This window comes from Phaethon aethereus, assembly GCF_964289735.1.
Source record: "Phaethon aethereus genome assembly, chromosome: 3".
NCBI lineage: Eukaryota > Metazoa > Chordata > Aves > Phaethontiformes > Phaethontidae > Phaethon > Phaethon aethereus.
This window is the reverse complement of record NC_138576.1, coordinates 84,371,535-84,386,503: the sequence shown is the minus strand read 5'-3', so window position 1 is coordinate 84,386,503 and position 14,969 is coordinate 84,371,535. Positions and strand designations below refer to the sequence as shown.

Here is a 14,969-nt window from a genome sequence, read left to right as displayed (position 1 = left end):
AACTGGAAGTTGAATGGTGAACAATTGGATAGTTTTGTTGCAAAGTGGTTTGGGAAGACTTTGTTTGACTTTGAGCCAGGATGGTTCATTACCAGGCGAGTGCCATTTTGCATTTGAATCTGAGAGCAAAGCTCAAAAATGGCAGTTTGCCACCTGCCAAGGCACCTCTGTATTCCCTAAAATCACAGTTTAAGTAACTAAATGGGTCTGAAAAGTGACCTTTCCATGCGGGTTGCCTAATACTGTTCAGTGTTTGTACTGCAGCTGGTTTGCTTTGTGAATATATCGAACGTGTCTGCTGGCTACAACAGGTCTTTATATTCAGCTGGGGCTGAGCCCTGCAACCTCTCACGTATTTCATGGGTTGCCATTTAGAGCCAGCTGAGTTCTCATCAGGAATATCCCCCTTCCCAGTCTCTCTCTGGCTCCTCAGGAGGCAGCTGGCAGCTTCACCTGAGTGTTCATAAGACCTGCACCAAGAAAGTGGAGCAAAAGGTGAAGTGGGAAAGCACAGACAAGTTACTGGCGGAGAAGAGTGGGAAAATGGGAATGGGAATCTCACCTACATTATCTCATCTTCAGTACAAATCCAGTCCCCGGTTCCTCCTCATGCTGATTATCACTGGGGGAAGTAGGAGAGGAGAAGGATGGAAATGGGAGGGAAATGGACTCCCCCTGTTCTCCTCTCTGAACCCACTGTGGATGATGCTATTCCAAGAATAAGAGAAAATGGGTAGTTAGTTTGTGTCCTCGCAGACATGGTATGAAAGGAAGGTTTCTGCAGCTTCCAGAATATTTTCCCCGAGTAGAGGAGATGTTATGGGAAGAGAAACCAGGAGTGTGTGTGTGAGTGTTGTTACTGCGTTGTCTGGCCTGGAACAGAGAAGCCATGTAGGATTGAATAAAGGAGCACTCCTGAGGAAAGAACAGCTCAAACATGTAGCATTTGATGTGCCGTGTGAGAGTTGAACCCCACTGGACTGTGCAGAAAGGGTGCCAGGGAAACCACATGAATCACAAGCCTGCTTAAGGATGGAGTAGGAAGAACAGAGGAGACCAGAGGTGAACCAGGCACAAGCCAGGTAAGATGGATCTGCCTGACAAAGACTATAACAAAAGCTTCATGGACTCCAAAGTGTGGGCAGATAGTCTGCTGTGTGCCCAGTGAAGACTTGCTGAGGTGGTGTACTGACACCAGAGGGTTGCTTGTGTCTCCAGGTAACCCATGAGGGTTGGTGTGCTCTAGATAAACTACGCTGCAGTACCGTGCCCTTCCTGTAACAGGTTTTGTCCTCGTGTCAACGAGCCGTAGGGCCTACATGAGGATGCCCAGACACTGGGGCACGGAGTCAGAGTAAAAGGAGCCAGAAGGGCTGACCTGAAGGCAGAAGCTGTGTAAGGGGATGGGCTAAGGGCTGTCCCAAGGAAGCTCAGTGAAAGCTGAGACTGAACTGAAACTCTTGCTTGGAAGGTTTTCTTTGCTTCTTCCTTTAAGCAGGATTGGTGCCTGCAGGGGCAGGAAGGTAGAGCAGGCTGACCCCAAGCAGCACCAAGAGCCATCTCGTGCACAGACTAGGCACGTTCTTCCCCATTTCAGATCTTACAAATAGTGGGTGTGGGGTACAACTGAATGCAGTAGGATTTTTTTCTGTGTAAGTGGGAAGGGTGTATGCAACTGCCCTGGAAGAACCTGGTGGTTTATGAAGCCAAGAGGCAGTTGTTAAGTGCTAGGCTCATTTCCTCTGCTTTGGGCATCCTGCATTCCTATTTTTAGTTGTCTAGTCATGCACTGTTTTTCACATAGGACCCTAATTCTTTTCATTGTACAGAATGGTTTCCCCCAAGGAGGAGAAAAAGGGCTACAGCAGGAACTTGAAATCTGCGATTTCTGAGCTTTGGCTGCTTGACTTCAATTTCAAACAAGTAATTTTAATTGAGGGCCCTAAAAATCTGCTGTTCCTTTAAATAGGCAGTCTATGTTTGCTTTGGAAATGAGTGAATCACAACAGTGTTCTTTGTGTCTGTGACTATTTTCTGTTTATGAGTAAACCAAAAGCAGTATTTGCATTATGGAGCCCTGGATTTTCCTATGGGTGTTTCTCATTGTGGTAGCTGAAAAGCTGTGCTGGCAACACTGCCACAGCAGTGCCCAAAGAAGAGGTCATAGAGTCTTCTGAATGTAAGTGTACTGGGGGCGGGACATACTGCTTCCCCAGTTTGCAGTCCAGCCTAATTGAGAGTTGGCATTATAAATGACTGATCCAGGTGCCTTTCGACCTGTATATAGTAGATTTTTGGCTTGGGTTTTAAATGAAAAATAAACCAACCAAACCCCTGGAGGCAGGGTAAGAACATACAGACTGAGCAGACTGAAAGAAGAGAGTCAGCAAAGCTGGGATTCCTTTTATCCATCTTTAGTCCTGTTCAAATTAAACACCTTGTGTGAATTGGTTCTTCACTCTTCCATTCTACAGACAGAGAGGGGATGTGCCTCCACGGTGTCGTTCATCCTGTGTGTAAAGCAGGGGAGAGCCTCAATACCTCCAGGCATTGAGGGGAGATGCCCAACTCCTCCTTTGCCAAAAGCAACAAGAGGGTAGTAATGAGCTCAGGCTAGGTGAAAACTTACAGGTAGCTGCACGTTGGTGTGGGGGAATCAAGCCCTTTGGTAACTTAACTCTACTGTCTGTGTTAGACCACAGCGGTATGCTAAAAGCAGCCTGCCAGAAGAAATACATAATGTATCATTTAATTTGAAAGGAAGAGACAGGGGAAAAGCCACAATCGGGGAACAAGCAGAATGAATGTCAAGATATCTAGCTCCTGCGAGTTCCCTGTAGAACAAGGAAGACTTAAAATCTTTCCTGTTTAGTCTGTGGCTCTACAAAATGTCTTTTGGAGAATATCCAGTTAGGCGTTACATGTGCAGAAATAACTTATGAATGGTGATGCTGAAATCTGGAGGAGCTGTTTTCTAACTCATGCCCAGTATTCTTCAATCATGTAATTAACTTCTGAATCTCTGCTCTGATTTTTTTGTTACTGCATGTTGCACGTGCAATATTCATGCTTCACTTGGAACTTCATTAGATGAATCAAGGAGAGAAGCAGAGAGTAGAGACACATGTAATTGTACATGGTGGAAGGCAGCTGTGACAGCAGGATGGGATTGCCTGTGGGTCTTTCTCTGTGTTAGCTAGCTTGTTTTCCACGCAAAATGGTGTATGAACACAGACAGTTTAGGGTATAAGCTTTAGGTACACTAATGATGTCTAAGAAATAAGGACAGTTACTCATTTCTGCAGTGAATGTGTACGCTGTATAGTTTTATTACAGTACCAAGTACATTACCAGTGTAAGGAATATTTACTGGTGTTCGATTCTTGTGTCTCAAGGCTCTGTAGCACTAGCAAGAATCATTCTTTATTTAAAGAGTGTTTGCAGCTTTCACTTTTTGCTTTTACAAATCACTTCTTGCTGTTGGGAAATAAAAGTGCCCACCTTCATGTCTTTCCTGGGACCACACTTGAGGTATGTTCAGTATATGCACCAGACCATCAAAAGGTATTGCTAAACTACAAGGAGTTCGGAGAAAAGCAGCCATTTTTAACACATCTCTTTGGAGAGGAGGTTAAAGACCAAAAATACATTGTTTGTGGAAAAGAACAAAGGCTGAGAGATGCAATGCTTGGAAACATTAGAGGCATGAACAGAAACGATGCAAAGGGGTTTCTTTAATCTTGGTGATTTAATTGTGAAGAATGGCATGGAACAGGGAAGAGAATATGTTGAATGCAGGAAATCTGTGATGTGCAAGCTTTTCTAGGGGTACAGTAATGCTCCAACAGTGGAAGCCATCTATGAATTTCAAATAGGCTTAGAATAGGTTCTGTAACACAGGGTAGAATAAATATTTGATGTCTTTTTTCCCTTCCACAATTTTGTATGTATATATGGGTGCACTGGAGAAGACTTCTGGAAGGAAGGAAAATGTTGTTAGATGCACTGCAACCTTTTTATTGAGAAAATGTCTTTGCAAGAAACAGAATGTTGCGATTTGCATTGCACTCCAAAAAAGGTGACATGAGAGGTTTTTGTGGTATTTGGTAGCTGCAAGTTTAACAGCCAACATCCTTAGAGAATGCTTTCTTTCACCTGGGCTTCCATAATGTGTCTCTGTGGACCAAGAAAAGGGCAGGTTTCTGAGGAGAGAGGATGCCTGTTATTAGAGCAACTAAGCTGATTTGAAAAGGCATACAAGCACCTGAAGCAGCTGAGAACCACACTATAATTTTATAACTAACAGCTTTGAAGTTTGAGGAATTGATACTGGTTTTTAAGTCCTGAGATTTTTCTTTGAAACAACCTGAGACTATCAGAGCCTATAAATTACTGTTCTTCATCCCAATTCCACAAGAGAAAGATTGGGAAGGAGCCAAAACAATTGCTGGTTTCCAGAATATGTCCAGTTCTGGGGTTCATGAGTTTCCATTTGGGAGCTCAGTTCACTCCTTTTTGAAGTATTTGTTTTAGTGTGCTTCTGGAGCTATCTGATGGTTGTTGCAGGAGAGGATGGCCTTCCAGTGGCTGTAATTATGCTTTGTGCTGCTTCGGGTGATAACTTGCTGCTTATTAATTAAACTGCTATCCTGAGCAGAAAGAAATGCGCTGGGTGAGAAGGAGGCTTATCCGTCAGAATTTGGGAAGACTCAGATTTGCGGCAGAGCTTGGTGGAGCAGAGTCAGATATTTCCACTGTAATGCATTTATTTGTAAAATATTCGTGTGCATGATTTTGCCAAACAAATGGTTAGCAACAGGGATTTTTGTGAAGTTGTTGGTGAAGGGACCTCTGCATGGCCTGCAAAAGGAGTTACCCTGGGCTTCAATCCATCTTCATGGTTCCCATCTCTATCTCTAGCTCCATCTCTCAGACTTCATGCCTAGTTAAATCCCCTAGTCCAGAACTGGTTGTTGGGGTCACAGAGTTTAAAGCTTGAAGTGCCTAGTGCATGAGAGTCATTTATGATCATTTTAATGTGGGGTGGGGTTAGTGCATGAGCCCTTTCTGCGTGCATTTGCACCCTAGCTGCTTATTACGTGTCGGTAATCTTCAGTGCTCAAGCTATCACTACCTTCAGCCACAATAATTAATCCCCATTCTGGATGTGTTGTTAAACTGAAGTGTTTTATGGAAATTAAAACTGCTTCTAGAAGTATGTTGTGGTATGGAATTTTCTTTCTGACCCTTCAGAACTGAAAAATGCTTTTCACTCACCGAGTTTTCAAAATTAAATTCAAAAACACACTTTGATTTCAGCCTTAAATTCTAGAAGGATGGGTGGTCATTAATTTAGGTGTATTTTATGTATCCTCTTGAAGTGAGATTATAGTCTTCAGTTTCAATTTTCTTATTTCCATTTAGGTCAGATCACTCTGGCAGAGCACAAGTCAGTCCTCAAATCCTGATGCATCAGGAAAATAGAAAGAGCTCCAAGTTCTCACCCTGGTTTTCTCCTGAGCTCACATACATTGACCTTGCTTTGTTCAGCTGGCAGACGTTTTTGCATGGATGGATTTTTGGCAACCATCCAATGTTAGATATCTTACAAATGATCAGTCTCATCTGTACTAGCAAGGGTCACAGTGAATGACTAAGCTTGTGTGAAGAAGGAGAGCTTATTTTCTTTCTATTGCAGAAAGAAATGTTTTCCCTCAAATTTTAAAATGACTAATTACCAGTGAAAACATTTTCCTGTGTTTTAATATTTAATGGTACTACACTTAATTATACTGCTGAACTAAGTGCACGCTCTGCTCCCTGCTCTTTGGTTTTATGAATAATTCTGTGACTTTCTTGAACTTGATAATTTTTTGAGAAGCAATATAAAAATTGTCATTTTAATCATCGGCATATAAGACATACACAAAAGTTTAGGGTCGTCCCTCTGTGAAAGATGCACACAAACACTTAACTTCATTTACTGTGACTTGTCCCTTTTGGCTCAACGCATAAAGCTGACCACATGGTTTTAGTCTTTGCAGCACCAGTGTCTAGAGTAATGAACCAAAAGGGATTGATGTAGGCACTGGTAAAATTAAATTCTTCAGTAACATGCAAATCTGTGGCATTGAAGTCCAGCCAGTGCATTATGGATTAAAGTAAGGCTCAATTTAATATGAGAGACAGTTACTGGCAGTCTTTCTAGAACTGATTGCAAGAACTGGGGGGGAACTAACATGTACTTGAGCATCAAGCCTGTGGTTTGTCTGTGCAGATATGAGTCCTTTTACTAGATGTCATCTGGGAATACTAATCAGCAGCAAGATGATAGGAATAGGGATTTGGTGTTTTGTCAGAGCACTGGCCATGGCTCAGATTACACATTTAAACTTAACAGGGGTACCCCAGAGGCTCTGCAAGCAGTCAAGACACCAAATCCGCAAGGCGATAGTACCCGAGTCCATCAAACAGCTTTTGTTAAGCAAATGCATGTTTGCCAGATGTTGTCAGAGCACAGCCCTGATTTCATTTGTTGGAGTAAATCTGCAAAATGACCACATGAGCTCCTTTGGTTGGTTCCCAGAGCTTTTGTAATAACATGATATCAGTTAGAATGGCTCTGGCTCCCCAGGTTCAACCTTGATGGAGTCCACTGTAGTATAATTTTAACTTCAGTTGATTAAAATTACCTAGCAATGATGACTTGGAGACATTTACCTGCCAAATTAGCCAAGAATGCAAATATTTGTTCTGGCATCATCTTCTTCTGTTTGTTATGCATGCAATGACAGCTTCCCTCAAACATTGAGGGTCTCTTGAATTCACCTATTATTTGCCTTGACAGCCTTTTCAGTCCCTATATTTTACAAAATATATGGTTTAAGAAAAGTAGTAATTGCAGAGTCTCCGGTAATAATATTTTGTATTTATTAGTAGAGATAATACAGAAAGCACATAGAAACAGCCAGCGTTCCGTAGGAATGAAATGTGATATTTCCATACCAAAAGAAAAAAATATATTTAAGAACTGTTACATAGACTGAGCAAAGCCATCTTTAACTCCCTTAGTTGTAAGTGGGTCAGTGGCAGTTGTTTATTAGACTTGTGTTTTTTGTTGCATATAAACATTTGGCAATACTTAATTTAGCACCTGGGATGAAGATGTATCTTCTCTTAGATTCAGTTTAATACTGACAGATCTTTAAACTTTCAAAAATAAACATAACAGCTATAGTAACAGCACCAGTTATTTTACTCTTTTCAAGCTACGTGCAAAGGACTATGCCATTCCCTACTTCAGTTAGAGTATGATGTCTTTTGACTTGACTTCAGAAAAGCATCCACTGACCCAGAGAAGTTGCTGTTTTTTTGCTGCTGAGCAATCAAGTGTTAATCCATGTAGAAATCTGTGAAATACGAAGCAGAAGCAGTCCAGTTCATGTCCAGTCCAACTGGAAATGTCAGCTTGATAGGTCATGTTTTGTACTTCATGGCAGTCTTGAAAAGAAAAATGTTTATATTTAGGTTACTTGAAGACATTTAATAGTTGGTCATATTGTATATCCCTGAAGTCCAAGGAGGAATACATATCAGTGTGTGAACAACACTGGATACACAGTGGATGTTTTCACTTACAGAAAACTGAACAGAGAACACTGGAATATACTGGATCTTCCCCCCCCCCCCATCTTTAGGGCTACAGTCCCATTTTTTCTCACACATTTCCTTCAGATCTTTCTATTCATCTTTTTTCTTGTATGTTTTGGCTTGCTGGATACATTTTTAGAAGGTGTACAGGCAAAAAAAGAGAAGGTGGTAACCAGTGCTTATTTTGTTATATTTTGAAAGGCTTTTACCGGTGTGGAGAGAGGAATACTCTGGGTGCCACTTCTGTTGGTACGGACTAAAAGGTCCTCAGGTTGTTGACCAGACAGTTGTGATGGGACCGGGATAGTCAGTCGAGGGCACAGCGGCTGTCATTGCGCTCCACAGAAAGGCCTTTGGGGTGCTGCCTTTCCTCAGGCTCTCTTTCGGGGTGCTGGCCAACCGCGGGGGATTGGAGCTGACACTATATTCTTTCCCAGTCCAACGTTCAGATGATGAACGTAGCCAACTTCTTCTCCCATTTACAGTGACACAACAGAACAGGTCCCTTTGTCCTGGCCGGGGGGGGGGTGTCCATAGCTGTTGAACTATGAGCGCAGTGTCGAGCACCTTCCTCTCCTCTCGAGACTGTTGGAAGCTCTCTAGTGGGGTGATACTGAACCCTTGCCAGAAGGGCACACGTGTAACTTGCATCATAGGAGACAGCCTCGAAAGATGGTGTGTGTAAAAATTCAGTGGAGAGTAAGTTCAGCAACAGCCCACAGAGAGTAAATTTTAAAAAGATCCATTTAAAAAGATCCATCCATTTTAAAAAAAATCCATGCATGGATCTTTTTGAATTTATAGAATTCTTTAATTCTTAAAGAATTAATTCTTTAGAATTAAGAGTAAGAATTAAGAATTCTTAATTCTATAAAGAATATATAGAATTCTTTAAACATTCTATATGTTTAAAGAACATATAACTCATATATTTTGAGAACAGTGGGGGGAGCACATGGGTGTCCACCTTGGTTTTGATTTGTAGTGCCCTGTATGGTATAGAAACCACATTTTCATAAGACTCCAAATCCTGAAGGGCTCAGCTTGACTTTCTAGTGTGCACAGCACAGGCCAGAAATGCAGAGTCTGCAGAGCAGATATATTAGTGCTTCTGCATCTGCCTCATGACTTCTGAATACTTCTTTGTGAGTTAACATCTCCTTTTCAGGAAGATTTGCTCTGTTTTGATCTGAAGCCTGTGTAATAGGCTAATTAGAAAGCTGCTCTGTCCTCATGATATACTGCCACTAGTGCTATTCGTTAGAGATGTTTGATCCGGCGTAGCTTTTACTCTAGTGGGAGAGAGACCAACCCGTTGGATGTTATTTTTGGAACCTGCTTTCCAAGATAGTTTGCTAAAACCCAGATTTTATAAGTGCTCTGACACACTGTAAAATCTTTGTTTCCATCCTGTGTGTTATTTGAAGAAGCAGGCTGAGACTTGGATCAATTTGCTTAATGTGCCTGATGGAGCGAGACTTTTCAAGTGTTGCTTCCTGGTGAGTTTTTATTGAGACAGAAGCTGTGGTCTGTAGTGTAGCTCATCTCGGAACCAAATGCCTAGAGTGTTAGATCAGGCCCTTTTGGCTTTTATAGGTGATAGTAAATAAATAATGTACAGATCTGTATTTGCTACTGCACATGGATCAATTAGCACATCTAATTTATTGCCGTAGCTCTTTCTGTTAGATTTTTGCTGAGTGCATAGAGCCTTCAATCATGCTTTTTCTGCGTTGAAGAAGCCCTTTGTTTCTTCCTCCCCCGATAACTGGCAGCATACTCTCTTTTTCTCACTGCCAAGGGACATATTGCCAGCAGAGAGAAGTAGAAGCCATAACAGAAGGAGATGAAGACAACGAAGGCTGCTGCTGTTGTAAGCCTGGGCACTTGCCTCACTTGTTATCATGTAATGCAGCCTTTAACCTCCGATGGCTGACATGGGAAATAACACGAACCCAGTACATCCTGGAAGGATACAGCATCATTGATAACAACGCTGCAACAATGCTGCAAGTGTTCGATCTGCGGAGAATACTTATCAGATACTATATAAAGGTAAACTCTTTGGTGAAGTGGACTATATTCCTGGGCAGGTTTGTCAAAAAGAATGAATGCTGGCTGTGTATCAGAAATAGCGTTCAAAGTTTTTTTTGCTTTATATTTGTTCATTTGCACTACCAATAGTCAGACTGACTTGACATTCGGTAGGGATAATTAGTTCATATCTCCCTTTGCTACATTTGATTCTGACCACTTGTACTTACAGTTAGTACAGAAAATTGCTGGCACATTTAAGCAGAAATCAAGAAGGTGAGTTAACATCCTCTAGCGATAAAGTCAGCGGAAGCATTCTTACAAAGCAAAACTTCACTGACAGTTTGTTATTTCTTCTTGAGTTGGCCTTTCCATTGTTTTTTCTGGCAAAAAAAAAAAACAACCAACAAGCATAAAGTTCTTGGGAAATCTCTGAAGAGCTGTTCCTCAAATACACTTTTTTAGTAGTGCAAACCCTCTTATTACCTGCTGCTTTACATATATACTACAACACACTTGAAGTTGTTTTATTCCATTGATTAAACAGCAATTCATTTACATCACTTCTACATTTGCACTGTTATTGAGATCTCAGTGACCACACAGATATTATTAATTTGTCAAAATAATTAAACCTTATAGTCTAGGAAGACATCTTCATCCCCTTCCAAAGCCTTTCCAGTCCAGCAAATGGAGAAATTGCTGAGCTTTATTGTCTTCTACTGAAGCAGCAAGTACCAAATGCTGCCTCCTGTGCCACTGGTACTGCCATGGGGCCACTCACTAAAGCTCCCAACCACGCCGGACATCTTCCTCCTTACATCTCTGCAATTGTATAAATCCTGTCAACATTAGAGAGACACCTGTTGTAAATAAATTAACCACCTATTTTTGTAAGTGAGCCAGTGCGGTAAAAACAAGATCATTGCTTCACAAAGCTGCTTTGATCATACAGTCGATTACTTCGTAAAATGCAGACTGGGATTTCATAAATAGTTTTACAGGCAGTAAATTTTACAGTAGGGCCTGGTAATCAGCCTGCTTTGTTTAATTAACTAATTAGAAACAAAACTGCCTGTGAGCATGATTTTTTTTCATTTTAGAAGTGGATTGTGTGGCTATAAATTAAACTGTTTTTAAGCAATGTATCTAAACTAAAAAAAAAACAACCTTTCTTTAAACTGAAGTGAACATGTTGCTAGAATTGCTTCACTTTACTTTAAAAGGTAACCTGAATAACCTGAACATAAACAGATGCAAGCCGATACATGGCTTGGCTTTTGATGGCGAACGAGACAGAAAAAAATCTCAGTCTGAGCTGCAACCAAATCAGCAGCTTATCAGTTTAAAGCAGTGAAGAACTGCGCTTTGTAAACTGGAACTTTTTTAGTGCCTTCAAGTCAACTAATATGCAGAGGACTTGTGGAAAGTTGTGGGGTTCGTCAAATGGGAAGTAAAACTTAACTGAAAGATCGTTTAGGGCTGCTGGTTCTGGACATACCTGAGAAGCAGCTGACGTAGGTAAGATCCTTAGACAAGCTTTTGTCCCATATGATACAGCTGTGGTTCATTGATCCTGTTTTGAGTAAAAGAGAGGTGGGTTAAACGATCTCCACGCTACTGAGAGATGCTGTGGCTCCATCTCTGCTGTATGCAGATTTTGTTATGTCCACCACCTCTGGCTTTGAAGGTGTGAAAATCAAATCTAGTTTGGTTGGAGTTAGTTGAGCCAGTACTATAGCACTGCATTTACAGATCTCCATTCTTAGAAAGGTGTCAGTCCTTTAATCCACTTCTCTTCTTAGGGAAGGATGAACCAAAGATAACAATAACAACAACCTGTTGGCAGCTTTGATATTAGGCTGGGGCTCCCTTTGGCAAAGGAGAGTGCGCTCAGGCATCCCTTCTTTTGAATGATGCTTCTCAAAAGAAAGCTGTATGGAGATGTTCTTCTCCTATTCTTCAAATTATTAGTTTCTTCCATAAACAGGAGCTTTGATAAGATTTGGTAAAATCCTTAGTACAGCCTCAGAAGGTGAGAAGATTATATTTCAGAGCAGCTATCATCCTGTTTTATTTAGAACTCACCTCCAGATAAGCAAAATCAGAAATGGAGGTGAGAATTCCTTCCTTCCCCAGCTCTTTCTTATGGGGGACTCTTGAGCTGTAAAGACCCTGCACAGTTTCATTGTGAACACGTTAAACCTCTGCCACTTTCGTTTTAACAGCGTAGAAAAGTAATTGTAAGAAGAACTCTAGTTAACGCAGTATTCAGGTCACATAAATCACAAACTCAGAAAACACTTAGACTGGAGTTTTGACAGCAGCTGCACTTCCACTGCACTGAGCATTTGGAGTGCTTCTAGTTTATTCTTTGTAGCTTACAATATTGTAAATATTTACCATGTTATTTCTGAATTGCCATATAACTGAGGATGTATTTGTGCACAAAACATACCTAGGAAGAGCTACTAGGAGGAGAATTTAATTAGGTCGCAGAAGTTTTTGCTATTTCTGTGTTTGAGTGTGAGTCTGATTTTTTTTTTCTTCCCAGCTGAATCTGCTTCTTTGGAAACACAGGTGAGAATAAAGCAAACTGTATTTTGAAGATCAATGAAGAAAAAGTATGCCTTGTTTCAGTTCTACTATCCTTCAAGAATAATTACCATACTGGTCTTTTAACCAATGAGTTACACTGAGTGTCTTATTCCTAATGTATGTATTTCATTTGCAGTTTCATTAACAGCCAAGAAAGGCTCATATTTTTTCTTATAAAAGGATTTTTATTCTCCACAAATAAAATGGGTCAGCTCCCGTAGCCCTTCTGCATATATTTTGAAATAATTTCCTGCCCAACTACTGTGATGTTTTTCCCTTGTGCCTCCTCCATCTCTTCTCAATATATTCTTATTTAAATGGCTTTTAGTATTCAAGAAGTCTGCATTCGCCGAGTGCTGTGTTTTCAGCTCTATTGTTTTTGTATGAATCTTTCCTAAAGAGTGTCTTGTTCTCCACATGCCAAAGAAATTAAGGGTCCATCCTTAGTGTGTATCTGTCTGACTTGTCTTTTTCCTCTGGAGCTTAATTTTCCTCTTGCTTGTGTATTTTTGTACAATTTGAAAGATAAACTGTGGAGGGCATCTGGGATTTTTAAAAGGGCTGGTGGTGCTTCTGTGCTTTTTAATCCATCAGATTTTCATTTTTTACATTTATTTGCTTAATAATATTTCCATCGCATGGGTAAAGTAGAACTACATCATTTTCAGTCATGTTCACTTGCCCCTCGTTTGCTTTGGGATTGGAATCCAATTCTAAATTAATATCATCTACTAAAACAAAAATTATAAAACATTATAATGGGACTTTCCAGCTGATGCCATTTTCCTTTGCAGCGCTGGAACTTCTCCTTAAGTTTTGTATTCTTCTGAAAATATGCTTTAAATTTGGTTCGGATAGATTTTTATTTTATTTTACCTTATTTTATTTATTATTACTTTAATGGCACCAGACACAGAGGTTAGAAGAACTGAAACGTAGAAATCCAGGCACAGATATGAGATACAAGTCTTGCTGCTTTCTAATATTTCTGCATTTGGTAAGAGAACTCCTACCGAGTACTGCTCCTCCTTCAGTGCTTTAGAAGCAAACTCAGTAACATCAGTTGTCAGCTTCTTAAACCAACATGTAAGAAATAATCCATTATTCTTTACTGGCCTCATCGACAAATAATAAAAATAGTAATGCTGCTAAATGCAGAGAGAAAACAGCAATTGAAACAGGGTTTTTCAGACTTGTGTGGTACACATCTGTCAAATTTCACCTTTGTGGTTAAATTGTGGTGGAGCTGTTTGTTAAAGAATTAGGAAAGCTTTGTCCCCCAGAAAACAGGAAGTCCACAGGGGAAAAAGAATCCGATTTTGAGCATGTGACCATCTACTATTTTTTTCAAAATATGCCTCAACTTTTATCCGTATCACCTTCTTGGCGATAGACTCTGGAACACCACTAATATTTAGTAATTAACGTGTTTGAATTCTGGAACCCTGTATTCTCATCATAGTCTATTGTTTGTATTGATTTTTCGTTAAGGCAAAAGGGAATACAACTTCTTTTTCTGTTGTCTGCTATTTCGAGATCAATTATCATCATCTTTCTAACTCAAACAGTTTTGTGGAGCAATGATGCCAGGCGGTAAAAAAATAGGAGAATTATGTACCATTATGGGTAGTTAGCGTGGTCCTGTTTGATTTATTTTATTCTGTGTAAAATATATCTGCTTTAATCAGAGACTGAGTAACTAACTTTTTGCACATTTTGTCAACAGAGTATAATATATTTTACAGCAAGTTCTCCCAAAATCCTTGACTGGATAAAAGACGAATCCATCCAAAAGATACTGCAACCTTATGCAAAGTGGCATTATATTGAACGTGACCTTGCAATGTTTAACATTAACATAGATGAAGATTATGTTCCGTGTCTCCAAGGAATAACAAGAGCTAGTTTCTGCAGTGTTTATCTGGACTGGATTCAGTTCTGTGCTAGAAAAAGGGTGGAGGTACGCTTGCATTTTTATTTTTATCTTTTTTTAGAAGTCGTAGTTTTCATTCTTGGGATAGGAGTTAAATGATGCATGGTTACTCTCTTGCTTGCTCAGGATTAATAGAATAAAATTTATTTCATTTAAGCTGGCAGATTTAACATAAAAGGAAAATATATGTTTTGTGGAACGGAGAAAAACATATTTTGGAGACTACACTTGTGCAAAAACTGAGTTTTAAGGAGGGTTATTTTTTGAATACAGAACCAATTCCCTGTTGTGCATACTTCCAACACTGTTAATTTCATCACCTCTAAAAAGCATGGAGATATTAAGTGTTTGCAGAAGTAATGCTGGAGCAGGCTCTGTTCAGGGAATGTCGTCATTCCTTCGGTGTTGCCAGTGTTTGGGTACGTTTGCCAAACATCGGTGATGTTTGTGTACCCTTTCCAAACATTTGCCTGTGTTTGGGTACCGTCCTCGGGCGGTAGGGAGGTACATAACAAACTCACTGCTAGTGTAGGTCACTTCTGAGAGCTCAGGATTCAGATACGAGCCACTAGAAGGTCAAGGGCAGGTTTACAGCTACGCATCCACATGCTTTGAGCCGCTAAGATTACGGATGGTCAGCAATCATTTATCATAAATGCACTACTATATTTCCATGGAATGCTCAAAATAGCCCAGAGGGAGAATACAGTTTCAAACAAGCATATTACCTTGATTTAATTTTCTGATTATTGCT

The 14,969-nt window shown here is 40.3% G+C and overlaps 1 protein-coding gene across 1 annotated transcript in view; it reads left to right on the top strand.

The window, feature by feature from the left end:
- PCNX2 (pecanex 2) overlaps positions 1-14,969 on the top strand; it is a 157,438-nt gene that overhangs the window by 122,116 nt on the left and 20,353 nt on the right. Inside the window, exons 26-27 of the mRNA XM_081998404.1 lie at positions 9,452-9,705; positions 14,009-14,242. Coding sequence (XP_081854530.1) covers positions 9,452-9,705; positions 14,009-14,242 — 488 coding nt within the window. The remainder of the gene's footprint in view (positions 1-9,451; positions 9,706-14,008; positions 14,243-14,969) is intronic.